At 45.0% G+C, this 26,900-nt stretch overlaps 1 protein-coding gene across 6 annotated transcripts in view; it reads left to right on the forward strand.

The window, feature by feature from the left end:
• Positions 1-26,900, forward strand: part of LOC144754853 (uncharacterized) — a 979,506-nt gene that overhangs the window by 945,834 nt on the left and 6,772 nt on the right. For all 6 annotated transcript variants that reach the window (XM_078643112.1, XM_078643111.1, XM_078643113.1 and 3 more), the window contains 2 exons: positions 4,072-4,252; positions 21,262-21,409. In XM_078643112.1, the coding sequence (XP_078499238.1) occupies positions 4,072-4,252; positions 21,262-21,409 (329 nt within the window). The remainder of the gene's footprint in view (positions 1-4,071; positions 4,253-21,261; positions 21,410-26,900) is intronic.

Consider the following 26,900-nt stretch of genomic DNA (forward strand, 5'->3'; position numbering starts at 1 on the left):
CATACAAGCCTTCATGGAACATCTCAAACAAATAATACCACCTAGAAACACTCCAGCGCCATTGTGTAACTTAAATATAGTACTCACACAACTAATAGAGCCTACCGTTTGAACCTTTGCACTTGGTGGATTTACAGTTGTTAACGTGGAAAGGTGCCTTCTCACTAGCTACCACCTCTTAACAAAGAGTTTGTGAGATTCATGCGCTCACTATTCAAGAACCTTCATTTAAATTCATAAATGTAGGATGATATCAAGAAATAAGGCAACATTTTGACCAAAAGTGATCTTGCCATTTCAGGTTAAATAATGCTAAAGAAGTACTCGTTTCTTCCCAAAACCAGAAACAGTTGCAGTGCACTGCATACAGTAGATGTCAAAAGATTGCTTATGTACTACATTGACAGAACAAAAGCATTAGGAAAACTGGCCAACTGTTTATGGCATATGCAACACCACAAAAAGGGCAAGCTATTTTAAATGCAGGTATTGCTAGATAGATCGTAAAATGTATTCAAACGTCCTATATAAAAGCTAAAAGAGTACTTACTGTACCTCCAAGAGCTCATTCAACATGTAATAAAGATGCAGCAATGGCGTTTGTTGGTAACATTCCCATAGCTGAAATATGTAAAGCAGCAACACGGTCAATGCCACGTACCTTTCACCAAACATTATTGTGTGAATATACTAGCACAACAACAGTTTATGGTTACCCAAACAGTATTACTAACACTCTTTCAAATATCTGCCCTAACTGCTCACTAACCACAGCTGGGAGGATACTGGTTTACAGTCTAAGCAAATCATGTGTATCTACAGCAACAAGTGCTATGAAGGGAAAATATTACTTACTCGATAATCCTCTGTTCGTAGCATGTAGCCTTGCAGATTCACATGCACCCTCCAACCTCCCCATACCTGCTCAGTGTCAGTATATATATTATGCAAAAGCCATAATGCATGGGTTTAAAATGTGTATATACATATGTTTACACTGTTGCTCCCTATCCCATTACTCCCACTGGATGGAAAACAACCAATGGGTGGAGCTGAGGCCCATTCTCATGATGTATCAAGGAAGGACTCACTCCACACCTCATTATTCGAAACTTCTTGGAAGAAAAACAATCTGCAGTATACAGACCTAACACTAGATGGCAGGAGTATGCAAAGCATGTAAATCTATAGCACTACACTCTATGAACAGATGCTTACAAAGCATCATTTTCTTTCACTTGAAAGTTCTGTTACTTAACTACATTCTTCAAATCTTTATCATTATTCCAATCACTAAACACCCACCTCTCTTTTACATATTTTTTTTGCGTACATATATTGCAGGTCCTATTCTTCTTTGCTTGATTTTTCTCGATGTAACACAAGATGTGCACCTCTGTGTTCCCATTATTCAAACACTTAAATCGCCCGCTATTCTGTTAATTTCTTCCCCATTCTGCACCTCAATTTATGCGTCTTCTATGTGTAGCAGCTCTGTTCAAAAGGCTTTCTAATCTCAATAAATAGTGATACAGCTTATTTTACAATTACAATGCATGATATTTTCAACGCATGCATGCGTTGTCATTTATAATGCGTAATATGGTATTTTACCACATGTGTTGTAACATCTCTCTCTCTCTATATATATATATAATATATGTATATATATATATATATATATATATATATATATATATATATATATAAACATATATACATATATATATATATATATATACATATATATATATATACATATATTCAATACTATGAATGTATATCTATTTTGGAGGGGGGGGCAGGGAATATCCCTAAACCTCCCTATTTATTTACTGACTGATGGGTAAGCTGCATAACCCAAATTTAAAATATATATAAAGGCTAAAGTAACAATATAAGTAGATGAAATATTCACTAACAACTTTACGTTTTGAACTCAAAAAACAAAGAAATTCAACAGTTATAGTTTTCTCAAGTAACTAGAACTTGTGCTCTAAGGTAACTATAACTCACGACCACCACTAGGTAATATATAGATGCATGTATACCCTTACATCCCTTTACCTCTACCTGTCCCTTAACCCAAAAATCCCCCTTACCCTCTTTCCCACCACCAGTCTCTGAACTCTAGATCTCTTTACCTCTACATAGCCTTGAACCCTAGAAAAATGTACTTTCTTTACCAACCCCATAAACCCTAAAAAACCTAACCTCCCTTTACCCCTACCCCGCCTGAACCCTAGAAAGCCCTTACCTCCCTCTACTTCTATCTAACACTGAACCCTAAAAAAAACCCTACCTCCCTTTAAATCTATCCACCACTGAATCCTAAAAAACCCTTACCCCCTTCATCTCTACCAACCCCTGGGGCCTGAGAAACCCCTTACCCTTGTTACCTCTATCCGTCCTGGAATCTTTAATTGCCCGTCCCTTTACTCTTAAACCCTCCCCTTATTTTTAAGTGACATAAAATTTATGTCTGAAAAGAAATACTTACCTGCGTTGTAAAAGGTTGAAAAGGGCCCTCATTGTACTTGCTGCATTGTAAAGGTTTGCGTTGTCACATTCATCGTACTAAACACCATGTTCTAAGCATTACAAATCGTAAGTAATCAGTATCACAATTAAGCGTGTCCAGTGGCCAGGCATGATCTTTTTTCTAGCACAGTTTCTGCACAATGATGGGCATTCAGGAGCTCTTTGCTCTCTGGTCTCACTACAATAATGTTTAGGGTAAACAAGCACTCACCATGCCTCCATATCCCTCTCCTCGATAACCAACTGTGCCCAAGGTGAATCCCAGACCTGTCGAAGATATTTATAATGTCTCCTCGAAAGCACACCTGTACTGAATGGTACGTCACTCTTAATAAGGCATTAGATTGTTGCTTTAAATTATATCAGAATCTATGTTGAGCAGGATTATAAACTACTTGAATTCAGAAAATTCGATTTCCACCAAATCTATTGTAAAATTACCAACCTGAGAAGTAATCGCTTCAAAGAGCTTTGGGAGAGTTTGCGGGAGTTTATGGGAATTAATGCAAAAAATGTAGCACCTTTGTCCGATTTTTTTCTTCTTAGAAATCTACATTGTAGTTTTTCACTCTTTCCTTACCTCTCATTCCTGGTGTCTAACTGTCTTGGTTGGTTGCATAGAGTGTAGTTATTTAGAGGGACCTATTGTTTGTGTCTGATTGAAATCCGGAATCCTTGTGTACTTGAAAGGCATGCAAAAGTTATAAGATTGTTCAGGAATCACGTCATGTTTTGGCTTGTAGAATCCCATGCTAATTTGGTATATTGCCTCTCCAAAAAGTGCTTTTGGGAACAGAAGGATTCTTGGTATAAACTTTCTGCCATTTTGGTATGCACGCAAACTTTTGCTGCAGTCACATACATGGTGCTGCTTCTCTGTAAGGACGTTCACATCTAGATTCACAAAGGTTTTACTAAAAAGGATACTTTGACTTTTAGAATCCTTGATGAATGAAATGTGCATACATTGCAAGGCAGTTTGAGCGGAGTCAGAACTCCTGAACGATAAAACATAATGTTTTTTTTTATTTTGTTGACCGGAGACCCTGCAAAATTGGCCGAAAAACCTATCCGCCACATTACAACTCGACGGGATATCCGTCACGTTTGTGACTGATATTCTGTCCACCAAACTGTAAATAAGGCCCATAGTTTTTAAATACTAGAATTTTAATTTTGGCGCATCTGCCATCATTTGTTTTGCATGATGGAAAATGTATTCTTAATATTCTGAGACAAGGAGCATTTATGGAAATTTAATAAGAAAAAAGCTATTTTTAAAGGCCATTTTCATCGTTTTGCATACCATTTCTTGAGCTAGTGCGGAAATGGTTGCTATAGACGATTTTGAGAGCCAAAATATGAATCTTTTGAAGTGGCAGGCTTGTTTTATTCTCATGACAAGAGCCCTTATAAAGAAGCCGCACCGTAAGCTAAGATGTTTCTGTCTGAGAAAGAGATTGTCTAGAATTAGTTGCCACCCTTCAGGTACTATGTGTTTAAATCAGTGCTTTTCTCCTCCTGATTCAGGATATGTCACTGTGAAGGCGACGATGAAAACCCGCTCATTACTCCCTGTCACTGCACAGGAAGTCTTCATTTCGTGCACCAGGCCTGCCTCCAGCAGTGGATCAAGAGCTCCGACACGCGATGCTGTGAACTTTGCAAGTACGAGTTCATAATGGAGACCAAATTAAAGCCATTAAGAAAAGTAGGTGCGACTTAGAAAGGGAAAATGGGCGCTTTGTGGAAGAGGGAGGGTCAAATGTCAGAATACTATGCAGTTTCCCGTTATGACTACCGGATAAAGTCCCCAAGCTGTCCAGTTTGAGTTTGGAGGACTGTGTTAGGAACACTTCCTCGGCTGGAAAATCTGCTACAGTAAAAGATGGGTGATAGAAGAGGGAAGTCCTTCGAAGGAAGCGATCAACAATGAAATGTACTAACCCCTGACTTCTTTTATTCCTCAAGTTTCCACCATAAGATTACACTTCCTTGCTCTCACTCACCACACTTTGACTAGAGACCGGGTATTCTAAGATTATGGCTATGCGTCCTATTGTCATTCCAGTCTGGTCGGTAACAAAATCAGGGTAGAGATTATGACCCTTTGCTGATTTTCTAGAGTCAAGTCCCCACTGCCTTGTAATGGTATTTGCTTTTTATGGTGTTGGTTTTCTATAAGGTCTTTTTATGGTGTTCTATACTTGGCTTTAGGAACTGGACTGTTGCAAAGCAGTGGTTGCATTGAGTGTTCTATCATTTTTATTGGCTACATTTTTATAGCTCGGACTTCATCACAAGGCAGAAGAGGAATTTATATGAAACAAAGCTGCAGTTACCAATAATTAGTTAAAAACAAACAGTTTTGAGATTGTGTACTCGGGCTAAATTCAAGATTTTTAAATTGAGTTCCTGAGGTCTCCTGGTGTTAAGAGAAACCAATGTTTAAGGGGCTAGATGGGTCCTCACTTTTATTTTCAGAAACCTCATGAAACATGATGAATTTTAAAGAATACAAACAGTATTTCATTTAAATTCTATTTTATTGTCTGAGAGTCTCATTATGAGACTGAGAATGTATCTTTTTTACTTAGTTACTCCTAAAAATCAATCCTGCTCAATGCACTAAGCACAGTAAAGGCTTCTGTCACCCTTCCAGACCTTAGTCTCCCAGAGCGGTGTCGTAGAGGTATGTCACAATTAAAATGATAAATTCTTGCAATGATGTCAAAGTCTGATAATAGGTTATTGAGTGATGTCACAACCTGAGGTCAGATTTGAGTAGTGTTGTGCCATTCCGAAGTCTGGTCCCTGTTGTGATGTTGCAAAGTAAGATCGGATTTCTACATAATACAATATGAAATCGCACGGTGTGATAACCCTAAGAACCGGACCTCCTCAGCACAGTGACCTGAGGTCAACCAAACGAAATCATGGACATTACCCTTGGAACTTGCCATAATGCCAGTTACCATGTACTCCTCCTCCCCCTCCCCTTTTCATATCCCTTCCTTAAGAAGCCGAACAAAAGCCTGTAACAGGATCCCAAGAACCTGATGATATAGGGCACAGGATGCCAGTCTGTGAACCCACCCACAGGATCTGACATGTGGCCTTTAAATTATTCCTGGAACTTGAAATCCGTGTCACTGGAGTGACTGCACTTTCATTTCAAGTCCACAGTGAGTACAACATAGGTAAAGTCAAAAATCAAACTTTGTGCAGAAGCTACTAAACACAAGCACATAACAAATAAGCATTTACGAAGATAAATAGAACAGTCGAAGAATAGTTAAATCACCTTTTGCTGTGCTTTACCATCTGAAGATCTATCTTGTGGGCCCTGTGACTGTGCTAGTCAGTCTGGCCCACTAAACTAAACGCACATGTAAAAGATGATTGATTTGCAACAAACCCCTTGTCTTAAATGTGCCCCAGTTCAAGGTTAGGCTGGTGGTCATAACTAATCTCACACCATGTGATCGGCAGATGCTTGTTTAGTACTTGCATGTTTTCCCATCACATCCTAGGGTCTATGATGGAGACCACAGTGTTCTTCTATCCTTTATCACAATGCTCTTGCACTCTAAGACTATTATTTGTTAAGCAATACGCTGCTTGTTGGAGCGAGAGGGATAGCTGTCATCAATGAAACAGACGCAGGCCCTGGTGCTTTAAGGTGTTAGACCTCACTTCATTGGCTGCTTCAGTTGTAGCTGCCTCTCTTACCCCATTTATGGCTGTATTTTAGTTCTCAGTAAAGAGATAATTATTCAATAAGAACAATATTTGTTCTATAATCCAGAATCACTGAAAGAACAGAGAAGCAGTGGCAAACCCAGGAGGTCTCCCCCCTTTTGACCTATTGGCTCTTCCAATGCTTATTGCCTTTGCTGTGCAGCATCAGCAAAAGAAAATGTGCAATGAGTTGTGCGCACGCATGATTGAGTATGCATCATAATGCTACTGCAGCCCAGCGCTGTGAACCATGTGCTAGGATACGTGAAGATGGTGGATGCCAACCTTGGGGGGGGGGAAAATAATAATTCAAATGTATGGCAAACCACATTTTTAAAAAGGAGTGGCCCAACAGCATATAAAAGACCGCAACAGGAATGGCAGGTGGTCGGGGATAAGAGAGAAGTGCTTCAGGAAGAAATCAATGTAGGGGGTGGCAGGGAGCAGCGGGTAGTGGGCGAAGGAGCAATGGAGGTGTTTGAGGCAAGAGTGGAGAAAAAAGTCAAAAACATAAAAGAGGGAGAAGGAGAGGTAGAGGGAGCAGAGTATGAGGTGAGATGGGCATCAAAACTGGTGCAAGGCAGGAATGTGTGGAGGAAGCTGCACACAAGGGAGAGCAAAAAAACACATGCTCTCCTATAGGGCGCTGAAAGAAAAAGTAGTTGCCTGAATGTGCAAAGTAGATAAATACAAGGTATCTGATCAAAAGGATCGTAAAGAAGCTATGTTCCATGGGATGGACAAAAACAATAAGAAGGAAAGCCATCAAATTGGAAGCAACAAGATTCCCTAGTCAAGTATGATATCAAGTTCAGTATTTGATTTATATAGATTTATTCGCAAAACATTATAAAGGCAAATAATCCATGATAGAATGTCAGTGAGACAAACGTGTTCAGTGCTGAAGTGTAACACACAGAAAAATATTCATAAGGTGGTGTATTATAATATAACTTAAGAATGCCGACTGTGCACTGCTGAGTTGAATCAAAAATTAAGGCTGTAAGTCGTGCTCCAGGATTACTCCCCGCTCAGGAGTATGGAAAATCAATGTAAGTTGCACCGCCACTGGATGTGAGGGTGTCTCCTAGGCACTGACGTGAATTCTGTGTATCCAGCTACGCGTTATTCAATAAAGTATTTTTTCAAAATATTCAAAGTTTTTGTTTCCAAAGTATTTTATTCATACTTGTAATCAATTTTCATGAATTTTCATATGATTTTCATATGCATATATTTTCACATCTTCATTTGCATCATTGATCACATCAATCCTTCCAATGCATTTCGGCGTTAAGCCTTCATCGGGGAAGTCTAAATAAAATGAATAATATCAGTGTAACTATTAAGTAACCCACGCGCCTCAAACGGACCCCACCTTATCGGCGAAGCTGGACCAGGCGCTGGCGGCCATAGAGTTGTCCCGACTATCGATGGAGGAACGTTTGGGCACCCTCTCGACGGACATCAGCTTGGTCCGCGACGATCACCGCAAGCTGGCGGACAGAGTGGCGGAGGGAGAGAAGATACTGACCGACCTACAACCCGCCGTGAAGGCACAAGAGACAGATCTACAGGAGGTCCTACGCCGCGTGGCGGCCCTTGAGGAGCGCACAGTCGATTTGGAGGGGCGGTCGAGGCGCTGTAATATCCGCGTCCTGGGCCTCCCGGATGGAATTGAGAACTCAGACCCCCTGAACTATATGGAGTCATGGACCAGATCTTTCACCCCCGAAGCGGACCGCTCGGCGTTCTTCTCCATTGAACGAGCCCACGGTGTCCCCGCCCGGGAGCCCAGACCAGGCTTCCCTCCCAGACCCATGCTGGCCAAGTTCCTACACGTCCGTGACCGCGACGCAGTGCTCCGCGCGGCCCGAGCGGCAGGCCCCTTGCAGGTGGAAGACCAACATGTCATGGTGTTCCCGGACTATGCACGAGGAGTTCAGCAGCAGAGGTCCACATTTCTCGAGGTCAAGAGACGCCTCTGCGCAAACGATATCCAATACTCCTTGCTGTTCCCAGCCCGCCTCAAGGTCCTACACAAGGGCAGGGCCATCTTCTTCACCACCGCCGAGGACGCGCAGGACTGGACGGAGCTCCACTGCCCACTACTACCCAAGGCGGGAACCCAACGAGACCAGAACAGTCGCTCACGGAGATCCAGCAGACGTGGTTCGAAGCACCCCCATACGAGCCCTTCCAAGAGCCACGGATCATCCCCTTCGAGATCGCCTGATTTAACGCAGATCATGCAAGAGCGACGAGATGCCCTGAGAGCGGTGACTGAACTACACTCGTCGCCCCTGGCTCCAGACTTGGAACGCCAGCCACACCTCTTCGCTCCGGAGAAAGACCGCGACAGTGATGGCACAATGTCGGGGATAGGTCAGGCCTCCTCTCCTCTGGTCATCACGCAAAGAATGGAAGCTATCCTGGATGAACGACCAAGCACCTCCGAGTGATATGGGACTGGATTGTATCCTCTTTATGTACACCTTACTTGCCGAATATGCTCTAACTCTACTTCAGCGTTTCCTCTGTAGGCTCACGCGCGACATACATCACTTCTACGACAGCCCGATCTGCGCCCAGCCTCGCATACACACGCGCTGCCACCCCCGCAGTTTCTTGTTGTATTCTTCCCCTAGTGGGACACCAGTTTGGATATGCCGCCCCCATTGACGTATCCCCTGTATTGGGACTGTTTCCCGCCCCCTGTTACCGCAGTTTTCCCTCCTGTCCGTTCCTGTCCCTACCCCTCAACAGCAAGGCATACACGGGCATGCACACGGTTTACAGCCTCACATTTCCCCGGGCCTCCTGGGTGCTCTCAGCAGCTCACACGACCTCTGATTGATGGCAGTTCCACGATCGGATGTTAATGTCCTCACACTAAATGTACGGGGCCTCCACACACCTAGTAAGCGCTATTCTGTCTACTCATACATCAAGCGCAAGACAGCTGGGATTGCTCTCCTGCAGGAGACACACATTAACAGCACCGAACTGGGCAGACTGCAGGCTAAATGGCGCGGAACGTTCTGTGCCACGACCTACTCGGCATTCGCGCGCGGCGCTTTAATCTGGGTTAGGCCAGGCACCCCCTTCCGGGAACTTAAGCGGGTGGTAGACAAGGAGGGCAGATACGCTCTACTGGAGGGGCTATTAGACGGCCGGGGGATCCTCCTGGGCAGCATATACGCCCCTAACACTGAGCAAGACAAGTTCTGGGATCACCTTACGGGAGTCCTGGCCCAATTCACTGCTGTTCCCTGGATCTTAGGGGGCGATTACAACTGCACGCTTGACCCTTCCCTGGACCGATCGCACCCCCCCCCTCCGCGCTCCCCTGCCCCCGACAATCAGAGCTGCTCCGTGCTTGGGCAGCGCATTGGGCTCTCACTGATGCTTGGCGACACCTACATCCTCATACCCGCCTTTATTCGTTCCACTCTATCCCTCACAACCTCCGGGTCCGCCTTGACAGGTTTCTATGCTCAGCGCAGATCCTCCCTACGGTTGTCTCTGCGGACTACTTAGGGCAGGTCATCTCAGATCATGACGCTCACTTACTGCGACTCACCTGGCGCCCCCCGCACCCACCGGTCCCTACCTGGCGACTTCCTAGGGAATGTTTGACTGATCAGGTGTTCCGGGATTCGCACAAGCGTAGCATACGGGACTACTTCACGCACAACACGAACACGGCTTCTTCGACACTGGTAGAGTGGGACGCGTTCAAGGTGGTGGCACGGGGGGAATGCATTAAACAAATCACAGGGGTCCGGCGTACATTGGAACGGGCACTCGCAACCACGGAACTGCGCTTAGCTACACTCACTAAACAAGTTGATCCCTCTGAGGAACACGCTGCGCTCACGGCTGAAGCAAAGTCAGCCTACCAAGCTGCCTGTGCAGACCTTAGGAAATATAACTTTAGGGCCTATGCCTCCAGAGTCCATAGAGACAGGGACAAAACGGGTGCGATGCTCGCATGGCTGGCGCGACAGGACACCGAAACCAAACCGATCACGGACATCGTCACCCCGGAGGGCGAGCTCGTGCGTTCCCAGGCGGAGATCCTTCTGGCGTTCCAACGCTATTATACCGTGGTGTACGGCGCCCCGAACTCGCTCTCTACGTCGTCTGTCGCCCATTTCCTTGACCCGTTGCCACTACCCGCGATCTCAGATGCCAACAAACTCGCGCTCGACGCCAAAATAGCGGCTTCAGAACTTACTCAGGCGCTGCGGACCCTATCTCGCAATAAAGCCCCGGGTCTCGACGGCTTCCCGCTAGAATACTATTCAACGTTTTCCCCTCTAGTGATCCCACGCCTGGCACAGATGTTCGCGACGGCCCTCAATCAGGGGGTGTTGCCCCGCTCCCTGCGGGAATCGGTCATCGTGACCTTTCTGAAACCACACCGGGACCCACATCTCATGGGCTCGTATCGCCCTATCACTTTACTGTCTGCAGACTGTAAACTCCTCGGGAAGGTATTGGCAGACAGATACGCCCAGGTCATACGCCCGCTGGTCCACCCGGACCAGTGCGGCTTTGTCCCGGGGAGAAACACCTCACAGAACATCCGCCGCGTCTTCCATGTTCAGGACCAGGTACGGGACAGATATCCCCGCTCCGCCTGCCTCATCCTGGACCTAGAGAAGGCTTTCGACACTCTCCAATCGCCATACCTCTTCTCGGTCCTCCACCGCCTCAATATCGGCCCAGTACTTATGGCGTACACGCGGCTCCTCTATACCGACCTGCCCACACGGGTCCGGATTGGGAAACACGTCTCGGCGGCGTTCGAGGTCTGGCGCGGCACGAGGCAGGGGTGCCCCCTCTCGCCTCTCCTCTTCGCCCTTGCAGTCGAGCCATTCGCGATCAGATTACGCCAAGGTGGTCTAGACTGGGGCATCCCACTCGCGGAAGTCACACACAGTGTCTCCATGTACGCGGACTACCTCCTCATCTATGTCCAGGATATTACGGCCGACCTCACCCCCATATGGACCACGCTCACCGCATTCGCGGACGCCTCGGGCCTCCGAGTGAATTGGGATAAATCCACTGTATATCCCTTTCACCCGGAACTGCCACCCCGCGACCTGGCTGGGGACGCAAAAGATCTTGTGGTCCACAGATGCCCCCCGATACCTAGGGGTCCGACTTTACCATTCTCCCGCTGACGTCTTCGAGGGCAATCACTGCAGGGCACTCCCGGGCCTCCGGCCGACGGTTGCTTTCTGGACCAGACTCCCACTGGCCCCGATTGGGCGCATTGCCCTGGCCAAAGTGGTAATGCTTCCCCGGCTCCTTTATCACTTTACCAACTTGCCGGTGGTCCCACCTAGGTCCTTCTTCCAGGACCTCAATTCCCTCCTAGGTACCCTAATTTGGGGATCGGGCCGGCACAGGGTAGCCTTGAAAACCCTTCAGCTTCCCACCACCCAGGGGGGCCTCGGAGCCCCATCCTTCGAGTCCTACTTTCTAGCGGCCCAGCTCCAATGGCTGTCGTGCTGGACGGCAGACCGATACACACAAGAGGCTACTACCCCTACAGGTAGGATTCCGACACCGGAGCTCACCCGTCTTCTCCTTCCGGGCACTAAACCGCGACGCACATATCCTCTACAGGTCTCAGTGGCGCGTCAATGCATGCACCGGGTCCACCGGATGTCTCCCGGGATGACCCCGTATTCCCCGTTGCTCCCGCTGATCGGCTGGCCCAGGTCAGATTCATACTTCCCAGCCCCCATGCTCGCCGAGTGGACACGGTGTGGCATTACAGACATGGAATCGCTCTTTGAGGAGGGTCAGATTAAATCTTTCGATCGACTCATCGCCGAATTCGATCTCCCCCCCGGTCAATTCCTCCGCTATCGCCAGCTCCTCGACTGTTTCCGTCCATACCACAACCTCCTGACCTGCGAACCAGAAACGCATCCAGTTATACACGCAATCCTGCACATGGGTACAGGGCGCCATTTGGTCACCTGGTTATATAAAGCGATACGGGAACTCTTGAATGCCCCCCTAATGTCCTTGCGCACCACCTTGGAGGAGGACATCGGGCGCCCGTTACACGACTCGGAGTGGATCAAGGCGCTTGAAGCCCCAAAACGTACATCTAGGAACGCCCGCTTTAAAAACATCCAATATTGCACAGGGCGTACCTGATGCCGGCGCGGCTGCAGAAATTCTACCCCACCACTCAATTCCTCTGCCCCAGATGCCACCCCCCGGATGCAGATTTCCGTCACATGTTCTGGAGCTGCCCAGATCTCCACCCCCTATGGCGGACAGTACACGACACACTGAAAGACGTCACGGGCCTCACAACCCTAGATACCTGGGAATCCAGCGCGTTGGGCATTTTCCACATTCCGAAACAGCTCCCGGCACACAAGCGCTTTGTATCCCTAGCGTTACTACTAGCGAAAAGATGTATAGCTATGCACTGGCGGTCATTAGAGGGCCCCCCCACAGCAGCATGGACAGGGGCGGTATGTAAATGGGCAGCGGCGGAAGAAGACGCCCTGCGGGAGGAGGAAGCTAAAGGCGCCCGTAAACACCCCATCTCTACGGAATGGGCCATGCTATTGCATCGTTTCCGACAGCTGATGCGCCCCGATGACCCGACCACGCCCACCCCTACAACCACATCCACCCCGGCAGACCCCCCCCACCCCCGCGAACCTACAGCCCCTGACCAACGACTAGTGCCGGCCATTGGCGACACGCGGTCCCACACTTCTGCCCTGCTCCCGGGGCAACTGGCCCGATGCCCAATCTGACACAACACTCCCGCCCTCTAGTAATCCGGCTCACTGTGAGCACGAGCCTGTGACCCCTCTAACGCCCTACCCCCATCTCTTCTCGCTATGCCCGTGTAAACACCCAGATGCTCCTTCCCCGAGTTCTGTCCCCCCAGTTACTTGGCAACACCACAGTACAGCCTCTGCAGACCCACTCCACTGCTCCCCATGATGTTGATTCACATGTTTGCGCTCTTTTCCTTTCTCTTTGAATTTTTTTTTATCCTACGTTTTCTTGCATATGTGATTACTTACATGGTCTGTAATGCTATGATAACGAAATGCCAATAAAAACAAGTTTAAAAAAAAAAAAATCTGTGTAACTATTAGGTCCTCCTCTATATATTTATCGCGTTATACCTGACAAATAGGTAAATAAATAAATAAACAAACACAAAATTCCTGATATTTAAACTGCCTTGATTTGAAAACGTACGCATGGTTCAAAGGGTTAATACTCGTCACATAGTACCCATCAAATAACCGAATTTATGTTAAAGTCATAGTATGCAAAAATGTCATGATTCTCATAATATAAGATCACTTATTCAACAAAAAATGTATGTGCGCTATGTATTATTCAAAAGTCACTAGAGCATGCTGTGTGAACCTTCAACTTTCTATGTTAAACCGAGCTACCCATTACTTGTGGCAGCAACACTTTTGAGCGATCATAGCGAAATGCTCGGAAACTTTTTAACTTTAAAAAGAACAAGCGCGTAAATCGATACAAGATATATTAATTGTATCTGTCATCTCTTCTATTCACATTAGTAATGGGTAGCTCGGTTTAACATAGAAAGTTGAAGGTCGCTAGCGACATTGTTTGAACAAAGATTCAATGGTTACTTGTAGAGATTAAGATTCACACAGCATGCTCTAGTGACTTTTGAATAATACATAGCGCACATACATTTTTTGTTGAATAAGTGATCTTATATTATGAGAATGAAGACATTTTTGCATACTATGACTTTTACATAAATTTGGTTATTTGATGGGTACTATGTGACGAGTATTAACCCTTTGAACAATACATAGTGTGTATATATGCTTACTAAGAACGTTTTCAAATGAAGGCAGTTTAAATATCAGGAATTTTGTATATGTTTATTTATTTACATATTTGTCAGGTATAACGCGATAAATATATAGAGGAGGACCTAATAGTTACACTGATATTATTCATTTTCTTTTGACTTCCCCGATGAAGGCTTAACGCCGAAATGCATTGGAAGGATTGATGTGATCAATGATGATGCAAATGAAGATGTGAAAATATATGCATATGAAAATCATATGAAAATTCATGAAAATTGATTACAAGTATGAATAAAATACTTTGGAAACAAAAACTTTGAATATTTTGAAAAAAAAACTTTATTGAATAATGCGTAGCTGGATGCACAGCGTTCATGTCAGTGCCTAGGAGACACCCTCACATCCAGTGGCGGTGTAACTTACATTGTATTATAATATAAGTCATTGGAGATATGACCCTGTCTGACAATATTATAGTTGTTAGGTTTCGTAAAGTTCACAAGTCAACTGTGTTTTGATCCTGCAACAGTATGGGATCATCATTAGGACTCTATTCATTATGAGCCCGAGGGAGTTATGTGTTCAAAGAGGAACGCAACAAAAGAAAATGCAATGACATGGACCTGTCGGCTAAAGCACCCAATCATACAACTCCTGCAATTCAGTCATTCCGGGTCCTCACTGCTAGTCCACTTCTTTGCAAAGTGCATTCCCACCCACCCTGCTCTACCTTGCCCACAATCATTTGATGGAGACTTCCTATTGGGTCACATTGTGTTATCTCCAGATACAGCCCATCGCCCTATCGTGCACTCTTTCTACTAATTTGTGCTCTGTGTATTGACTCCTAATGCAGGTCCTCCCTTTCCCGCCATCCGTAGAACCCTGTTAAATTTATTCCAGTTCCAGAATATTTAATCTCCAGTTATATATTCATTGAATATTGAACTTGAACATTGCTTGACATGGGGCCATTGTTCATTTTCTGAGTTTTATAACCCAAGGCCTGTGTGATTTTGAAGTTTTCCTTTGTTGTACTTCTTAACCTCAGTGTTTGGTACTTTCACAGGCCTGATGCGGCAGTTGTGGAAACCTGTCCCCCCTTCTCTCTACTACCTCATCACATATGATAGTGTCAGCCACTATTATCTCGAGGTTGGACCATGGCAATGCCTTATATATTGGCCATCCGCAGAAACGTATTAACAGACAACAGGTGTTATTGAATGACGCGGCCAGGCTGATTTTCAGGCTTCCAAGAAGGTCTCACGCCACCCCGCTGCTGTGCAAGTTGCACTGGCTCCCCATTAGGCATAGAGCAAATTTCAAGGGCCTCTGCATTGCCCACAAAGCAATCTATGGCCAACCTCTAACCTACATTAAAGAACGCCTCACGACCTATGTCCCAGGCCTTACATTGCGTTCCTCTGAGGCCTGCCGTCTGTCCCTCCCGCGGTACAATACCACTTCAAAAGGGGGCAGAGCCTTTACCGTCCTGGTCCCACAGCTATGGAACCAGTCACCTGAACATCTCCGAAAGGAACCTGCTCTCCTCTTGTTCAGAAAGCAGCTCAAAACGCTTCTGTTCAGAGAGGCCCTGAATACGGTCTATTTCCCTATCCATGCACTGATCATGACACCGTTTAATAGTTTTTGGCCACTCTCCTCCAAGCGCTAAGAGACCTGCCGGTGATTAGGCACTATATAAATACCAGTGAACATTAATCAAATATGAAACCAGCAAATAGACATTGACAAGAATTCCAACCACTGGTAAGCAATGGGCTGTCCCAAAAGTTGTGGAATTGTCCACAACAGGTGTTTTCAACAACAGCAGCTTTGAGACCGAACACACATTTACTGATCCATTCAGAGGCAATATAGTTGGTAGGGAAGTGCATATTTCATCTCTATTTTTTTTTACCAACGTACAAAGCATATTCACAGGAAAACGTCTATAAAGTTATACAAATCACTAATGTGTGGATCAGCAGCGGTATTTTTTAAGGAATTCTAGTTTACTGCCACTTTTATGAAATCTTGATGTATGCTGTCTAGGAAATGACAGCAAATATTTAAACTGGAGCGTAAAAGTACCAGTGGAATAACTATTGGGAAAGTCCGTAAGTTTGGCCTTGGCAAGCTAGTGCAGTTGTCATTTATTTTTTATTACAAGCACATGAAACAAAAATAAGAATAAAAAAACGAAAACATGCTGCCACCTAGACATGGACCACGTGCAATTGCAATTCAAATTTAAAATTAAAAAAATAACTATTGCATATAATTTTAGTAGAACAGTATGCATGCTTCCCAGTAGGCATGTGTGCTTAAAACAGTTATAGAAAATATTTTTCGTTTTATTGCACACTGCAGGCAACTATGATTATTATTGGTGGAAGAAAATGTACAATTGTCTTTAAATCACTGAAACCTAAATACACAGGTTAAACCATGGATATTGCCTGAGATGAGGGAAGGAGCAAATAGTATAAAATGCTGTGGTTCTTTTGGGCACGTGGCTGTTCTGTGTACATAATATATAGGAGTCGTTCAAATGTAGAGACAAACAGTATGCGTGTAAGTTCGATGCTTTGCTCAATACTTTGTAGAATCCAACAGCTAATTTACAAAGCGTGAAGCGTTATTATGGATTTTTAGCAAACATTAGGTTTATAGGATAAAATACCACTTACAATTGGGGCTCTAGTATAGCTAAACTACTTTACGAACATAAACCAGAGAATGTACCACAAACAGGACAAATCTACGAAAAGTTCAAATTCTCTTTAAAGAAATAGGGATCTCCTGTGGGTGGCTGTTAACGGTTCTTTTTGCAGTCTTTCAGGTAAATAATTAATGTGGAAAATACATACACACTGAAAGTAATTTTCATGGCACAGTAAAGGTGAATAAACATAACTCCTCCGTACACGTTTGTCTATTTATTTGAAGCATCTAATACAGTGTCTGATAGATTGAGAAATTGCATTTCTTGAGAGGTTATTGACGGACAAAGCTCTTGCATCCGAGACACTGCCTTCACCTTTTCTTATTTCCCAATAGGTCAGACCACATTTGGCCAGGTGTGCTCAATGCACCTTCAACCTGGATCTGTACAACGCTGTCTGTAAGCATCTAAAGCCTGATATCATATGTGTGCTAACACACTGAAAAATACGTGAATTTCCTAAAACAAACATTATTCTGAAATAGACAGCAGGGCAGTAGGCAGTCAATCAATCAAGACCTTGAATCACATGGCTGTCTCAACCTTTAGGAGTCTCGGAAACCTTTGCTTCTTATGTGCCTTCAGCTATTACAGGACTGGATTTGTTCTACACTGTGTTTAAGAAAGAGTAGTCAGTTGTTGGAGGTGGAATGGCCTACACAGATGCATTGGAATTCTTGATATGGAGGTCAATCTGAAAGTCTAGTACGCTGGCGCAGCCTATGTGAGCACCATTGACCCTGCTAGCCTTTCGCAGACTGCAAGCTGAAACACATTTTCTGATTCTGTTGATTGTCTATTGGTTCAAACTGTGGTTTGGTGTGCATGCCTACAGGAAAATTAGTGTATTATCAGCCACGCTGTTGTGTTTTACAAGCCACATGGGCTGGAGCAGAGGCAGACACATGTCGACAGAGCCTGACTGTCCGACACGGTTGCTGTGGCACTTGTCTTACAGGCTCAGTAGCCTTTCAGGGAATTCTCTGAATGGTTTACAGGCCAGTTGTTATGTTATGTTATGTTAATTTATTTCTTCTATAGCGCTCGGCGACTCCGAGGAGCATCCCGGCGCTTTGGTGAAGAAAGAGCAGCTAGTAAACAACAACACAACAACTTAAAAGCAGACACAAGAGAGGGATCACATTTGTTTCGTGAACAGCCACGTTTTTAGCTCTCTTCTAAAAGTAAGAAGATTGGGAGTCTGTCTGAGAGAGAGTGGTAGTTCATTCCACTCCTTCGGGGCTAAATAGCGAAAGGATCGACCACCAATCCTTGCACGCCTGATTACTGGGACTGTCATTTTAGATAGGCAAGATGATCTCAGAGATCGACTAGGTACATAGCGGGAGAGGCGTTTCCCTATGTACTTAGGACAAGTTCCATGTAGAGCTTTAAAAGCAAAAGTCAGACACTTGAAAAGAATTCTTTTGGCGATCGGTAGCCAATGTAAAGAATTCAGTAAAACCGTAGCTCCTGCTCTTCTCGGCAGTCCATAGATAGCACGAGCTGCGGAGTTCTGGACTACTTGCAAACGGTTCAGAAGATATTTTGGTAAACCCAAGAAAAGAACGTTTGCGTAGTCCAGTCGAGATCCGATCAAGGCCTGAACAATAATCTTCCTGTGCTGGTGAGACACCAGAGGAAGAAACTTCCTCAGCATTCGCAAAATGCCAAAGCATTTGCCTGAGAGACACGAGATATGTGGCCCAAAGGACAGTTCACTGTCCACGATCACTCCCAAATTTTTTGCCTTGAGAGACACATTGTCAGGAGGGAACAGATCTTGTGGCCACCAAGCCTTCCAATCTGGTTCACAGGTGCATCCAAAGAAGAGCAGCTCCGACTTGTCGGAGTTGCACTTTAAACCATTGCACCTGAACCACTCAAAGACCGCACTAAGGCAGTCCCTGATCTTTACGCCGTCGAATGCCCCACCCCTATCACAAGTGAAAAGGAGCTGGGTGTCGTCGGCGTAGGATACGATCTGGGCGCCAAAGGATTCCGCGACTCCCGCCAGAGGTGCCATAAAGATGTTAAATAGCATGGGGCTAAGAATGGAACCTTGCGGAACCCCTACCTCTAGCGGAGCCATATCAGCGGAAAATGGTGGCGCCCAGATCGTTTGCCGGCGGTCGGCCAGAAAGGATTTAAGCCATTTCCACACCGTTCCCCGAATGCCGCTTTCCCAGAGTCTTATGAGGAGGCGATCATGAGGAACGGTGTCGAAAGCCGCCGACAGATCCAACATGACCAACATGGCCCTTCCCCCAGAGTCGAGTCTTTCCCTGATGGCATCTGTGACCTCGAGAAGAGCCGACTCCGTGCTAAAGTTTGCACGAAACCCAGATTGCGTATCATGCAACAGGTCATTTCCTTCGATGAAATTGGAAATCGTTCGATATGCAAATCTCTCGGCCACTTTCGCCAGAGCAGGGAGAAGGGAAATAGGCCTGTAGTTGGCATGGATAAGGGGGTCCAAGGTGGGCTTTTTAATCAATGGCAGGATCAAGGCATGTTTCCATACCACCGGAACCACTCCAGTTGACAATGAAGAATTTAGAAGAGGGTTCAACAAAGCATTTAGGGCAGGTGCCACCTTCCCCAGATGTTTAGCCGGGCACGGGTCAAGTGGAGAGCCTGATTTCAGGCCTGACAAAAGCTCTAAGGATGTGTCAAGGCATAGGTATGGAAACTGTAAAAGAGAAGGGCCAGGATCCTCCCTAAACGGGGGGGGGGGATGAAGGATCAACAACCGACCGAGAGCTAGGATGGAAAAGAGAGGCTTGGATGGTAGTGATTTTATTTACAAAAAAATTTGCAAGCTGTTTTATCCATACTTCTGAATGAGTATGAGCTGGTGTACAAGTGGCTGGAGAGGTGAAATCCAGAACAACTTTAAAAATTTCCTTGCATCCATTTTCTGCCTCATCGATACGACGCTCGAAATAAGCCTTTTTTTCACTCCAGATTGACTGGTGATAGGCTTTAGTTATTACTCGAAGCTTCATTTTCTCGGTCGGGTCATAGGCCCGTCTCCAGACTCTCTCAGCCCTTTTACAGCCCTGCCGCTGCTCTCTTAATTGGGGGGTGAACCAAGGGGCCGACACTCTACGTTCACCTTATTTAAGCTTTTTTTCGGGGATTAAGATCTCAAGTCTGGCTACCAGCCAATCGTGAAAGAGGCTAAGGTTATCTTCCAAGTTGCCCAAAAGAGGACATGGACAGATGGTAAGGGCCTCTGATAACATATCCACCGAAAGCAGATGGAAAGGGCGTGAGGTTCGCGTGGCCTCAATTAATTCTCTCCCCCGAATCGGAGCAATGGCAGGTACGGAAAAAGTGATCAAAAAATGATCAGACCATAATACTGGTTCAATAGCCGTTATCGTAATAGATTTTGTTGAAAAAATCTTGTCTAAAATGTGGCCTTTATTGTGCGTCGGTGTCTGCAAAAATGGAGACAATCCTAGTGTAGCAGTAATGTCACTAAGTTTCATTGCAGCGGGGTCCAATGTATTATCCATATGGACATTGAGATCCCCAAGAAGCATGCAATGCTCAGATCTGAGACAAGGGACTGAGAGTGCTACTTGTAGTTCATCAAAGAACGGCCCTACAGGCCCCGGGGCTCCGTACAAGAGAATCCCAGTACAAGCCTGGAGAGGGGAGAGCTGAAGGGTGAAGCCCAAAGCTTCACATCCCTGGATATTCTCTACCGGAAAGGTTGTCTTTTGATACAAGTCTTGCCTGACATGTTTCACTGGAGCTATTCGCAAAATATAAGATAATTATCAAAACTTTTTGTCGCTTATATGTATAATGTGACAAACAAAGCAAATTACGACATTGAACATTTGGAATTTCAAGTTAATTGTGTCATATTGTAATATATTTCACAAAAATAATAAGGGACTTAAAAAAAGAGAAAATCCGAGATTGTGCAAAGCAACTGCGATCTGCTAAAATCCACCTGTAAACAAAAAAACTCAAGATGCCCCATGTAGGTAAGCGCTTCAGCACCCCAGACAGGGACAGTAAGCGTTGTATAAATGCTACAACACATAACTTCTGAACACCTTAAATGATCCGGTTATAGTCTACTGGTTGTCATTCTTAATAAAAAAGATGAGTCAGGTCCTGCAGGGAATAAACAGAAGGAGTGAATGTGACTACATGAAAGGACATATGTCATTGCATTACTGTTTTTTTACCTTGATGTATATGGTGCAAATTGAACGATGGTGCATCACCATACGTTGTGAGGGCAGCTGCTGCAACAGGTGGGTAAAATATTTTGAGGAATGAACCTCAGACATGAGCACTTCCTTCTGTTGCTCTACATAAACGTCGTTAACATTGCTCTTTTGTTTCATTCTTGCTTAGTGGGAGAAGCTGCAGATGACGTCAAGTGAAAGAAGGAAGATCATGTGCTCTGTAACATTCCATGTCATCGCGATCACCTGTGTCGTGTGGTCCTTGTATGTTCTCATTGACAGAACGGCAGAAGAGATTAAGCTGGGCCAAACGACGGGTATGACTGATACTAAGAGACGATGATCCCATAGTGTTCAGTTACCACAGTGCAGTGATGCCAGAGTTCTCAACTTTTCAAGATTCGCAAAAAACAAGATCAGGAATGTCTCTTACAACCGTTTCCAGTGATTTTTCAGCTTTATTTTGTAGATGTGATGCTGCGTGAATCCATTTGTGCTAAAAAAAAAAGAATTATTGCTGTTGACCTAATAATTCCAGGTCCAAGTTGCTTGGAAGAGGCACACACTTGTATCACACGTTGTGACACTGCACTTCACCATCAGTTTCACTGATGTTCTGGGTACTGCTTGCAAATGTAATGGTTGTTTACCAAAAGACGTATGATGTCAAACCGTTATCTTTAAATACATTTACATTTCAAAGGGAGGTTTGTGGCAGTGATTACATTACTTAAGATTCAAGATATAGAATTGGCAAGGTTGAGCAGAGGAAACCATTTCCTTTGCGAGAGTGCAGAGAAGCATTCCGTCACACAGATTTAAAGGGAAACGTCTGATTTGACTGTGAGCGCCCATCCTGAACGCACGGTGCTGTACCATGCCTCCTCCTTAGAAACGTCACTTTTCTTATTTTAGTTCAAACTGGGGCATCTGTTCGATGGTTTCTTTCAGGAGTTCTAGTTGTAAAAATAAAGCCACTTCTTACTTTACGCTCCAATACTCTGTCTTGAGGGGCAGGGACAAGGGTAGGGGACTAGCGACTGTAAATGCTCTCGCTCTTTCATCCATATCTTGCTCTCTGCAGATGTCCTGCTGAGAATAGGCATGAATCTGGGGCGGTCCCTGATAAACGTTTTGAAGAGTATCCGTTTTCTGTATGTGTGAGGGGCATTTGTACTTACTCGTGGGTATGGATTCTTGGATGGTTTGGGCAAGGTTGGCAGGGCAGATCGGCTCACATTGTAGACGGGGCAGGGAAGGCCTCCTCTTTGGGCCTTGAGGCATGCTGGCATTTCCTGGGGGTGCACTGTAGTACGCAGGTGCTGGACAGGACAGCAGAACAGTCTCCCGTCCCTACAGAGCCAGCTTTCTGGACCTAGGTTAGGGCAGTGCAGATGACCGGTTGGTGGACCCTAAGGAATTCGAAGGCAGGAGCCACAGACCCAAGACAATGCAAGATATCCATGAGGGAGACCTACATTGGGTGACAGGCCACATAATTTAATAGGAGGCCAAGGGATGGAGTAACATGGTCAGAGTGCCTGGTCAACAGCATCAGTGACAACTGAGCAGAGAAATTTAACAGATAGTGCTCAGGAGAGACGTGTATTCTTCTGCCTCAATGTTGAAGAGTGGGCTAAAGAACGGTGATGGATCAAACCCAGATCTTTTGACTGGGTGTGAGTGTTTGATTGGTTCGGATGCTCCGTCCGTCACCACCCCCTTTTGTACCGCTTTGGCCGCCCTGAGTGTGGCAGGGTATGCTCAGACGTGAGTCCCTTGCTCACTTTGCCACTGGATTCAAGCAAGCCGGGCTGAGGACGGCTGTAATGCCAGAAACCGGTCCTCTGAAGCTTGTTTCCGGTCCAGGGAAGGCATGGCTTGGCAGTTCGGGCTGGACTGTTCCCATGAGGCACAGGGTCAGACTGATTTGCATATAGCCATGTCTGAACTGGGGTGGCAGAGTGGGCTAAAGAACGGTGATGGATCAAACCCAGATCTTTTGACTGGGTGTGAGTGTTTGATTGATTCGGATGCTCCGTCCGTCACCACCCCCTTTTGTACCGCTTTGGCCGCCATGAGTGTGGCTGGGTATGCTCAGACGTGAGTCCCTTGCTCACTTTGCCACTGGTTTCAAGCAAGCCGGGCTGAGGACGGCTGTAATGCCAGAAACCGGTCCTCAGAAGCTTGTTTCCGGTCCAGGGAAGGCATGGCTTGGCAGTTCGGGCTGGACTGTTCCCATGAGGCACAGGGTCAGACTGATTTGCATATAGCCATGTCTGAACTGGGGTGGCAGAGTGGGCTAAAGAATGGTGATGGATCAAACCCAGATCTTTTGACTGGGTGTGAGTGTTTGATTGGTTCGGATGCTCCGTCCGTCACCACCCCCTTTTGTGCCGTCCTGCTGAGAATAGGCATGAATCTAGGGCGGTCCCTGATAAACGGTTTGAAGAGTATCCGTTTTTTCTGTATGTGTGAGGGGCATTCGTACTTACTCGTGGGTATGGATTCTTGGATGGTTTGGGCAAGGTTGGCAGGGCAGATCGGCTCCCATTGTAGACGGGGCAGGGAAGGCTGCCTCTTTGGGCCTTGAGGCATGCTGGCATTTCCTGGGGGTGCACTGTAGTACGCAGGTGCTGGACAGGACAGCAGAACAGTCTCCCGTCCCTACAGAGCCAGCTTTCTGGACCTAGGTTAGGGCAGTGCAGATGACCGGTTGGTGGACCCTAAGGAATTCGAAGGCAGGAGCCACAGACCCAAGACCATGCAAGATATCCATGAGGGAGACCTACATTGGGTGACAGGCCACATAATTTAATAGGAGGCCAAGGGATGGAGTAACATGGTCAGAGTGCCTGGTCAACAGCATCAGTGACAACTGAGCAGAGAAATTTAACAGATAGTGCTCAGGAGAGACGTGTATTCTTCTGCCTCAATGTTGGAGGCAAGGAAGAGAAAATCACGCCTCGGACTGGCACTGGTAACCATCTGCTTTCTCCACTGTTATAAGGAAAAGGATGTAATCTTTGAATGATGCATTTTGGGAAAGTGATATATTAAAAAACACTTTAAAATCCGGGATAAGCTGCCATTACTGATTCATTCACAAGTTAGGGTCAGAACATGGTTTACTAAATAACGAGACATGTAGGTTCTTATCATGCCACTTTACGAACGTCACCAGGCCCTAGAACGTCAGTTTCAATGAACTCATGAGGTCCAAAAGGCGTTCCAGCAAGTCTTTAAGATATTACTAAGCAGTATGATAAGTGCCATTGCAGGAAAGAAACCACAAAGCCCTTCGTCAGTTGACAAATGTTATCACTTCCGCTACACTACACCCTTGGTGCTATAGACGGTTTACAGACGAGGATGACCCAGAGTTTTAATTTACCACTTGTGAGAGGGTAGACAACTCCTCCTTTTAGGCACAGTAATAGCAGCTGTAGGTGGCAATCCTGTTGAACCATTAGATGCAGACGACATATCAAGCAACAAATCCAACAGGTATTGTTTGTACCCTGACTGGTTTGCCCTTTATTTTGGCATACCTCTGATGTATACTAATCAATCACAACACAAAATGCAAATTCCTCGGAATTTGCAAAACGTTCTCCTGAATTAATATGCATGAGGGAAGTTGCTTTTTGTGACCTGGGAGGGAGCCTACAATGGATAGCAGACCTCCATCCATGCATGATCCACATTACCTGCATGTTGTCCTTTTAGTTTAAAAGTAGCCCTAACCTTGAGGGGGCAGGGGCTGCTTTAAAAAAGACAATGTGTTTGGAAAGACAGTTCTCCTGTCTGCTCTTCTCGAAGCTGCCCACCAGCATTCAAAAATTACCACAACTTGTCAGGTGCCGGGAAACAATCAATAGTTTGCGACCCCTGTTGTGGTTTCAAAGCATTGATATATACTATTGAGACTTTCAATGAGGTTTTGGAAAGGGTCGCAAAAGGCATTTGTGAGTCGAAAATACCTTTCCACTTTCAAAGCAGCCTTATTAAAAGCACCTTGTATTTCTCCAGTCACAAAGCCTGTGCCCTTACGAGTTGCAACCACTTTAGCATTATCCTTCATCTGGCCACATTAAGGACTTTAGGGCTGCTCAGCTGCTGCTTTAGGGCTTTCTCAAATTGACTCCTTAATAATATCACATATGGCATACGTGTTTCTATGGAGCATTATAGTTTGTCCATTGCAGCACAGTGAAAGGGACTTAATCCCTGGGGGAGTTGCTGAGCTATCCGGTTTACTCCTGACATTTCTCTTTATAGGATTACCAATCAACTCGTACGTTACTGAATTCTAAAGGGATGATCATGTTAGAAATGGAATGTAGGTTAATGATCTTCCATAACTACTTCACAAGTGTTGTTGGACATCCAGGGGATAATATATATGCGGTGGTCATTTTTTAAAATGTATCTAATTTCATGGACAGGAATGGTTTCCTCAAGATAAGGTGTTATTACAAAAGCTTTGAAATGTTACACATAACCATAAAGAAAACATGGAAATATCATACATAAACAGACTGAAAACTCCACAGCTGTGCTTATATCCGTTCATTCTTGGCAGAGGGATATTTCAGTGCGATCACAGTAATTCAGTATGTAAAATAGCCGTGTGTTGTAGTTTGTGTTTTATCTGCGATTTAAAACTTCTGCAGTTTTCCCATTACATCAGATTTCCTAATCTGATTTTGTCTTTTATGTTTTCATTTTTATGGTACTCTGTATAATTCTACTTGTTAGCTGAAGATTTTACTTGTTTTGTTATGATCTCAGAATAATTTTGTATTTATTTTATTACACACATGCATAGTTGATGTAGTAAATGTTCATTTTTTACTGTGTGTGTACACATAACTTGATTATGGAGCAAAATCATAATTGCCAAGCAGCTAAAGAAAAAGAATGGCACCTTCAGTTAGTTCTGACTTTAGTCATTAACACTTTTGAAACCATACTTATAATGTTAAAAGTATAAGTCCCAAAATACAAAATGCTATTATCCATGCTGGCTGAGAGTACCATCGAAGACATCAGTGCCACATCGGACACATCCATAATGTTAAGTGTCTGATGTAGGGGAGAAGTATTTTGCTTCTCTGTCCATTGTTCCCGATATGCTTTCTGAGTCTTAGTTAAACACTAGTCTGTAGAACTCAGTTACCCCATTATCTTCACATGAAATCATTAAGGCCTTTTACTCTAGAAAGCCGGTCAGGTGTCTGGCCTTCACCATATTCCACCTGATCCTCTGAAACCAACCAGTGTGTTTTTCTGCTGTGTTGTCCTGTTGCAGGCCTTTGGTGCGTTGACCATAGGATCAATATACCAGTCTGACTTATTGCTCCAATAGTTCAAATCCACAAAAAGATAGAAAGCTAGTTCTGGAAACTATAGACCTCCAGGTCATGGAAACAGTTTTCGGTGCAGTATGGGAATTGGTTCAATAAGGTAATTTGTGACTTTTAGGGATGTTACCATTGTTGAATGTGGCAGAATCTTAGGAAGGTTGTGGATTGGGTGATTTCATCTCAAGCAAAGTCCTCTTACTGGTTTAGAGTCTAACGTTTCTGTTGTAGAATTCTTTCATGATGTGATATACAATGGTAAACGTAAACTAACCAATGACCCTTATAGTAGTAAGGTGACTGCAGTCTATAACAGCTGTAGCTATGAGACTCAACAGCTGGTTGTGTCAGTGGATTAAACAAAGTTATTTTATGGAAAAGGAAGCTGATTTAATGCTTTTGGTATTTGAATAATTACTTCAGCACATTTACACTTTAGTTT

Source organism: Lissotriton helveticus, chromosome 5_1, assembly GCF_964261635.1.
Source record: "Lissotriton helveticus chromosome 5_1, aLisHel1.1, whole genome shotgun sequence".
NCBI lineage: Eukaryota > Metazoa > Chordata > Amphibia > Caudata > Salamandridae > Lissotriton > Lissotriton helveticus.